General features: G+C 36.8%; 1 protein-coding gene across 1 annotated transcript in view; it reads left to right on the top strand.

The window, feature by feature from the left end:
* The window catches only part of CRIM1 (cysteine rich transmembrane BMP regulator 1), a gene marked incomplete in the record, with an annotated part of 392,052 nt that extends 383,820 nt beyond the window's left edge, over nucleotides 1-8,232 (top strand). Inside the window, 3 exon segments of the mRNA XM_072409242.1 lie at nucleotides 1,112-1,228; nucleotides 3,123-3,310; nucleotides 6,586-8,232. Of these exon segments, the coding sequence (XP_072265343.1) occupies nucleotides 1,112-1,228; nucleotides 3,123-3,310; nucleotides 6,586-6,762 (482 nt within the window).
* Nucleotides 8,233-8,505: the final 273 nt, after the last annotated feature.

Genomic DNA, 8,505 nt, shown 5'->3' with positions numbered 1-8,505 from the left:
CAGAGCCCGCAAGGTCCCCCTGTTCAAGACAGCACGTGTACAGGCCTGTCCGCAGTTTGCCAATGAACATCTGGAGGAGACTGGGTGAAAGTGTTGTTGTTTAGATGAGACCAAAATTAAGCTCTTTGGCATCAACTCAACTCATCTTGTTTGGAGGAGGAGGAAGAATGCTGCCTATGACCCCAAGAACACCATCCCCACCGTCAAACATGGAGGTGGACACATTATGCTTTGGGGGTGTTTTTCTGCTAAGGGAACTGGACACCTTCACCGCATCGAAGGGACAATGGACGGGGCCAAGTACTGTCAAATCTTGGGTAAGCACCTCCTTCCCTCAGCCAGGGCATTGAAAATGGGTTGTGGATGTGTATTCCAGTTGCAATGCACATCAAGCTCTGACATTCGAGCACTGGGTTTTTGAGGGTTCTTTTGTTGGATTTCTGTCTCTCACAGCTACAATAAACCTACCATTACAAATATAGACTGGTCATTTTTTTGTCAGAGGGCAAACATACAAAATCAGCAGGGGATCAAATAATTCTTTCCCTTACTGTATGTTACGGTAACTAGAAACATTTCAATTTAATTTCAAATTAAATTAAAAATTTTCCAGTTTTAAACATACATCTTTAATGTTTGTTTTCATTGTGGCCCGCAAGTTTTTTTTCAATGTCAACAGTGGCCCTCAGATGAAACCTGCTGGTTAAAAAACAATATTGTCACATACTCCTGCTGCTACTACTAATCATAAATATGAAAAATAGTACTGTTCACAAATAAAGATTGTTTGTAAATAATATTGCAAAATGTTTTGCGTACCAACAAAAAATATACTTCTAGCAATGATGCAATGAAATTTGTCCTTGCTAAGATGGTCTAGGATATCCTATGTCAACATTTTTAACTATATCCACAGCTCACAGATTATTAGCTTAGTCAAAGTTCATTGATATCAGTTAAACTGACCTGAAAGGCACAAATTGCTTCTAGCAACTTCTGGAGGAACCCTAGTTGAGAAATTCTGACCTTGGCTTGGATGTTTACAGGTACTTAATCTGACAGTTACATGAAAAACATAAATGGATACATAAACAAATTCTATGTTTTGCAGAAATGTATATTCCAGAACCCACTAACATCCCTATTGAGAAGACAAATCACAGAGGAAAAAATGAACATAACCCTCAATGGCCAACACCCAGTGAGAATGATATTCTTCATCATAGAGGTAAGTACCTTACATTGTTTACCACTTTCTTTTCTGTATTTGACAGATATTTTTGGAGGACAGTCAATGCAATTCAAAAAATTTTAAACAGAAATGGACATGCATTAATGGACATGCAGTTTAGTAATTTAAGTGGAAACCTGTGACATTTTCTGTATTTGCATTCAGAGTGCATGAGTTACAAGTATACATTGATGCACTGTTTGAGCCTTATTGCCAGCATTTGCATGCTGAGGTATGCATCCTTCAGGGCTGTACATCTTTAAAGTGGAAGTAAACTAAAAACAAAAAAATCACTTTTACCTTTAGGCAGATCCCTCGACGGATCGTCCCGGTATTCCAATTCGTCACGGCGCAGAGGAAGCGCTGGGCACCGCCATCTTGCGCCTTCTTTTCCAGTCTTCTTGCACCATCACCTGATCTCGCACTGGGAAGGTGCCAGATCGGGTGATGTAGCCGCTGTAAGGGGAAAAAGAGAGCTGATCTCATTTTGCATGGGTGAGATAGCATCTCTTTCCCCTTGGAGGAAAAGATGCCCCTTCTGTGCATGCCCGAGATCAGTGCATGTGCAGAAGGAGCAGCCAGAGCCTCCCGGGATGCGTGACCTAGGTATTCCGGGAGGCTCTGTGCTCCTATTAAGTGCTGATCGCTGCAGCGATCAAGACTTAAAGGGTGCTGCACCCTTTTTAAAAAAAAAAGTTTGTTGCACAAATCTGGAAGAAGACCAGGAAATTGTATTAGTTTTGGTAACACAGCAGCTAGAGAAGAAGATAATTTAGTTCAATTTTCATTATAGTTTGCATTACCAATCAACAGTTTCTTGAGGGAGCAAGGCACAATGAGTCATAGACTAATGAGAAAGATATATGGGCCTCATCCTGAACATATTCAAGTCAGTTTTCATAAAAAGATACTGCATGAGGGCAACTAGCCAAAATTTTGCCTCTGTCCATACTATGGGCATTAAAGTATTTACATATTTGTAACAAGCAGTAAAAGGGCTGCGTACCAAACCCTTGCTGAGCTTGCAATTGAAACAAAAAGTGAGTGGAATCTTGTCTCCAGAGCAAGAGGCAAGGGAAAAATCTTCCAACTGGGACAGCGGTCCCTGTAACTACTAAGACATGAAATCCTCACAGTTTGGGGAGATTCCTATTTCCTGTTGTGTCTCTAGGAGAATGAAGGCAAATCTCCACAGCTAAACAAATGTCCAAAAATATGATAAGGGTTTAAACCAAACTGTTAGATTATGTTAATATTTAGTTTATTGGCACAAGAGAAAGACATCCAATGAGAGCTTTCATTTAATGATTTTTTCTTACATGAGTTTTTTTTTAATTTGCCCTAATACTTTACCTTTGTCTAATATCTGTAGACAAAATTTTTATTCTAAATTTGACTATAGTAGTAGTTTTTTTTTTGGTAATTTTTTACTTCTTTTTAGTCTGTGTCCCAATTCAATAGATTCCCTTTCAATTCCCGAACTGTACATACAACAGGAAATGAGCACATCTCTATAAAGACCAGGGAATTCAGTCAGACAGTTGTCACCTAAAGAATTAGATGACAGATTCCTGCAATGGTAACAACTCAAAATAGTATTGACTTTTCCTACATTATGGTTACTAGGACAAATATGGTGCTTTTCAGTACACTAACAACAAGTTTGGGTTTATACTTTAGAGTAAAAAAAAAAAAATTGATATTTTTATTTGTTTTTTTGTTTTTACTATAATTTAAGCAGTGCTACTATAGTTAAAATGCTCTAATTGAATGCTACAGTGTGCTATGTTCTTCCAGGAAAGAGGGATCTGGGGTGGGGGCAGGTGTAGGTGTAGGTCTTTAACATATCATGTTTGTTAGTTTACAGTTAATTTTCCTTTAATTCTTGTAGAAATAGGTCATCTAAAAGTAAACTACAGAGAAGGAGACAGACCTCGGCCCAGTGAAGATGCTTCGCTTCATTCAGTTGCATGGGTGGCAGTTCCTATAATGACAGCCCTTGTGATCATCACAGTCCTTTTTCTCATCAATCAAAAAAAACAGTGGATACCAGTACCTTGTTACCGGACTCCTACCAAGGTAATAAAATCTTTCTGTATATTTGCCATCATCTGGTCAGGGCTTTTACGCTTGGTGGGTGGCTTTATAGTTTTAAATATCCTATATTTTTAGGCTGAATAACCACCATTCTTCCACTAACTACAGGAGCAAAATACTCTGTTTTTAATTCACTTTCAATTTGGTGTGTGCAGTTTTGGAACTTGAAAAGTCATTCTTTTTTCTCTTTTATAAAGTGCCCCTAAATTTTACAACACTTTTTCATGTTTCTGTATATTAGGTAACTCTACATTACATGCTGTCTTGGCTTGTGGAAGGAAACAGGTTAAAGTACTAAACCAGAAACTAATATTGTATATTTGAATTTCGGCCCAAGGCAATATCACTTGCTTTGCATGTCTGCTCACAAAATCACATTCAGAACATTCCACAAGGGAATGTAAGATTTAGGTGTTCCAAGACAGCATTAACATTTTTCCTGTTCACTTAACATGTATTACACAGGTACAGACAGACAGTAGACAAAAAAATGCTGCTATTTTTAAAAACATACTTAAAAGACATTCACATGGCAACTTTAAATTATGTAAAAGTTTAGAATCACTAGCAAATGTGTTTGGTTGGATCTTGATTGAATCTTGGTAAATTAAACAAAATTGTGTTTTTGTAATTACAATAATTGGTAACCATTATCTACAATACATGGTCATCAGTTTTTACCAATTGGCTAAAGTGGAGCTGTAGTGCAAAATTATTACTAAGATTAACACTGTAGTTAAGTAGTTTGTTTAAAATGTACAGCTTCTGTAAGGCATACATTTGATTTGTGGGATCCTGGTGCAGTCTTTGTTTATATTGTACACTTAACTAAAGTTAACTGAATAACTGTAGGTCATCCTTTGTAAGTTTAATGTTGTGTTCAGGTTATCCTAAGTCTTGAAGTCTGGGCTGAAAATTTCAATGCAGAGTGTGAATAAGTATGATTAATTAATTTTAATAGAGCCCTGGTTCAAACTATTTAACTAGATCAGGACTGCTGGTCTCTGTGTAACAGCATCTTTTCTCCACAGCTGTCCAAACCCTCCCTAGCAAAGCTTTCTTGCAACCTCAAATAAAATATTATTTTTGCAGATACTTGAAATGGCTTTAAAATAAATTGTAATTCCGTAGCTGTGCTCACTGTGGTTCTTCCTCAAATTTCACACCAGAAGCATTGAAATCGTCCAGCCTGCTCTACCATTAAAGAGCACAAGTTCTGCATTTACATTAGAGATTAGAAGGCTTGACCTCCCTGGCAGTATGAATATTAAGTATTTTTAAATGTAAAAGTCGTACATTTAAAAGCACTTAGTATTTTAAATTACCTGTCTTCCAGCTGCATGCTCGCGCCCCCCAGCCACAGGCACGCACGCAGGTACCTGGCTGGCATGTGCTTCCCCTGGCCTGGCGTCCCCAACATATACACGCCGGGGACACAGATGCCGGCCGGGCATCGCCAGGTTACACAGATGCCCGACCAGTATGGCCAGTATAAACAGTTCACAAAAAAGATTTTATTTTCAAATAGCGAAAGTATGGACAAAGTTTTTCTGACAGTTCCCTAATTGCCTTGGGGAAGTCTCAATTATCCTAAAGCGCTATAAAAAGAGAGTAGTGGCTGTTCAATTGGATTCTGTTCCTTATTTTATGCCAAACATGCCAACACACTTATAAAGGAGGATTATTGAGGGCCACCCAGGGTAATAATTCTTTATACATGTGCAACATGTACATGAGATTTAAGTCAGATAACATTTGCTGGTCTAGAGTACAATTGTTGTAACAAAAGGATCCATGTATCTAGTCTTTAACCTCCCCAGCGGTAACCCTGAGTGTGACTTGGGGTAAAAAAAAAGATGCTGAAAGCAGTAACCCCGAGTCACACTCGGGTTAGCTAAAACAGTGAAAACCAATAGTAAACAGAACATTACCTTGTCTGCCGACATCCTCCCTCGTCCTTCCTGTCTCCTTTTTTCCTCCAGCCGGCATCCTCTGCATCTGATGAGTCACCGTGAAGTCGTTGCATCGGGCCGCAGCGGGAATTATTTTGCATTCAATACAAAATAACTGTATTGAATGCAATACAGTGAATTTATATGTCTAAAAGCAGTACAATTGTTTATTTATTTAATTTATAATTTTGACATGATTTTGTGTTTTAGACTTTATTATACTCCTACTATTATATTATAATGTAAAATAAATTTTCATGAATAACAATGTACCGCTTTTACACATAAATCCGGACAGAAATGAACCGCCCGGGGGGTTAATAAATCTCCCCAACTATAACGTTTCACATTGGTAAAATTAAGACCTCCATTTTTCACAGGTTGTTGTAATATATACAGACTAGGTTTTGCCTGTTTGCATGCCCAAAGATCTAAAGATTTTATATAGCTCTTGCAATTTTCTCTAGATACAAGTAATTCTGCTCATATAAGAAAATGTTACCTTGAACCATTTGTGCAGTTGATCTTTTACATAACTCCACAATGGGAGGATATTGAGGCAATATAAATTGGACGGATTCTTGGGGATCTGAACACCCAAATACTTTAAACCATACAAATGGGTATTGGTGACTTAATTTTGTCCTTAACCCAATTTGTCAAGTAGAGGGCCTTCGATTTATTCCAATTGATAGAATACCCAAAGATTGAGCCATATGCCGTTAGGTGGTGAAAAAGTATGTGCAAACTCTTTTTAGGTTTGGAGATATAAATGTGGTAATCCTTTAGTTACCAATACCTATTCCATGGATTAAAATCTGTGGATGTTTCCAAAAGTCCAAATCCAGGATCTAAAGTCAAACTAAACAGAATTGGAGACAACTGGCATCCCAGAGGTGTTCCTCTGGTCATAGAAACGGGTGCGTACAAAGTTGTAACCTGCATTGTTATGTGTTTGAATATTTTCTCTTTACATCTCTATTGAAGAGATTAACTGTTTTTTATTTCTGTCTGTGTTGCTGTTGGAAAGTTCCCCTCTTTCTGTCTTTCTGCCTGGTACATGTTGATAGAAGAGCAGGTTTTTGCTTGACATAAGGGGACATAAGAGGAAAGGGGGATATTAAAAAATAAATAAATAGCACATTCTAAATATTTAAAACAATTTAACAACTGTCTGCTCCCGTGTAGGCTGATGAATGGTGGCACCAGATCATTTTAAATTAGAACCATGTTTGTGCTATAGCGGCAGTGAAATTTTCTTTCTTCACTCAGACTGTAAACATGCCTTTTTTGTGTTTCCAACAGCCAACCTGCTTAAACAACCAGCTGGTGTATGTGGACTGCAAGAAAGGAACTATGGTACAAGTGGACAGCTCACAGAGGATGTTAAGAATGGCAGACCCAGATTCTAGATACAGTGGATTCTACAGTATGCAAAAGCAGAACAACCTTCAAGCAGATAATTTCTATCAAACTGTGTGAGGAATGCCCAGACAATTGTTATATGGATTGTTTTCCTTTTGAAAGGAAAAGAAAACAAGCACGAGGATGGGAAAAGACTACAACCTGCTATATAACTAAAATAAACTAGAAATGTGCACTTGCTCATTGGATTGTGTGACATGTACTGCCAATACCTTAGCGAGACGAACTTTTGTCTCCTGCAATGTGCCAAAACAAACATTCCCACTTTCCCTTTGTAACAACTGACCAAGTGTTTTCTTAGAACCAAAGTTTGGAGAACTGGCTCATACATATTTGCTTGTAACATAGCTGTAGAAGTTTTTTTTTCTGGTTTCTTGGGGTGGTGGTTTGGGGTACCGACAATGGAGAGGTCACATGAGATTAAAAAGATGAAGACAGGAGGAAAGCAAATGCGGCTAGCGGGGCACTCAATTTCTTTTCACAAAGTTGGTCACATTTTCAAACCACGCACATGTAATATTGGAAATTCCCGCACCCCTACTTAGAGACATTGGCTTCTCTTGCATTTGAGATTCTACATATGTGTCAAACAACAAAAAAATGATCTGAGTGATCTTTACAGTGGTTAAGATTGTTGAACACTAAATATTCTACAGTATAAATCACAGCCATAGTTACGCTGCAATTAAGTTTTTTCTTTCGAAGATGTTTTCTTTACACATGTACAAAGAAGTGGTAATGTAAAAAGAAATACGCAAAAACAGATGATAGCTGCCATAAAGTAGAAATGATGGTCATGGTTCTGAAATTATATATACATTGTGCTGCTTTTTTAAATAGCTTATTGGCCAGTTGGATTCGGACAAATTTACAGAGGGCTTAGTAGGTGTTAATTTTCATCTATATATCTATATCTGAGCACTGGATTTTTATTTTTTCCTAAGAGCAGTATTTAAAGTAGACATTGTAAGATCTTTACTATGCTGTTCAAATTATTTCATTTATAATGGGTATTGTTGATTTATTTTTGTGTGTGTGTGCGCGTGTGTGTGTGAGCGTGTGTGTTCTTTTGTTGCATTTTTGTGCTATGAAAAGAAGGATTGATAATGTTATTAATATATTTGATGCCAGGGAGGAAATATATGTAGGTAACATTAACAGAAAGCCCTTGGCGTTATTTTGCTGGAAAATATAAGTTGTGCTTCAAAGAAGTGGAAAGAGTAGACAAATGCCTTGTTTTTTATTTAGATTTTTTTATTTTAATTTTTTTTCATGGTTTGTTTTTTGCTGATGTTTTACGTTACTGGTTATGCAAATTAGAGAACTGCTACCCTACTTGGGTATTGCTTAATTTTGTATTATTCAAGCACCTTTTTCAATGCTGAGTTTAAGTTAATTGAATACATAAAGTTAAAAAAATTTAATTAATAAGAGGAGATTATGCTTCTTTGAACTTTAGCATTATAGGAATATTTATGTAAATGTATATTATGCTAAAATGATGACAAATTATTTGTGTATATATATATATATATATATATATATATATATATATATATAATTTAAAGTGCACAAGTACTTTGTATAGTAGAACACATATCACATTTTCCAATTTTCAAAACAAATCCTTACCTAAAGGCCTATTTGACACATGCTATAGCAGAAGGCATTTGATGAATGTTTTTCTAGGTTCAAGAATGTTCATAAATCACTTCCTCCTTATTTTTATTTTTTTTGCTAAAGAATTTGTGCATATAGACGAATTGTGTGGATTTCCTAAATAATTGACCCAAATTGTTG

Source organism: Pyxicephalus adspersus, chromosome 4 (assembly GCF_032062135.1).
Source record: "Pyxicephalus adspersus chromosome 4, UCB_Pads_2.0, whole genome shotgun sequence".
Lineage (NCBI taxonomy): Eukaryota > Metazoa > Chordata > Amphibia > Anura > Pyxicephalidae > Pyxicephalus > Pyxicephalus adspersus.
Note: the sequence above shows the minus strand (reverse complement) of the source record. Positions and strands in the feature narration are given on the sequence as shown.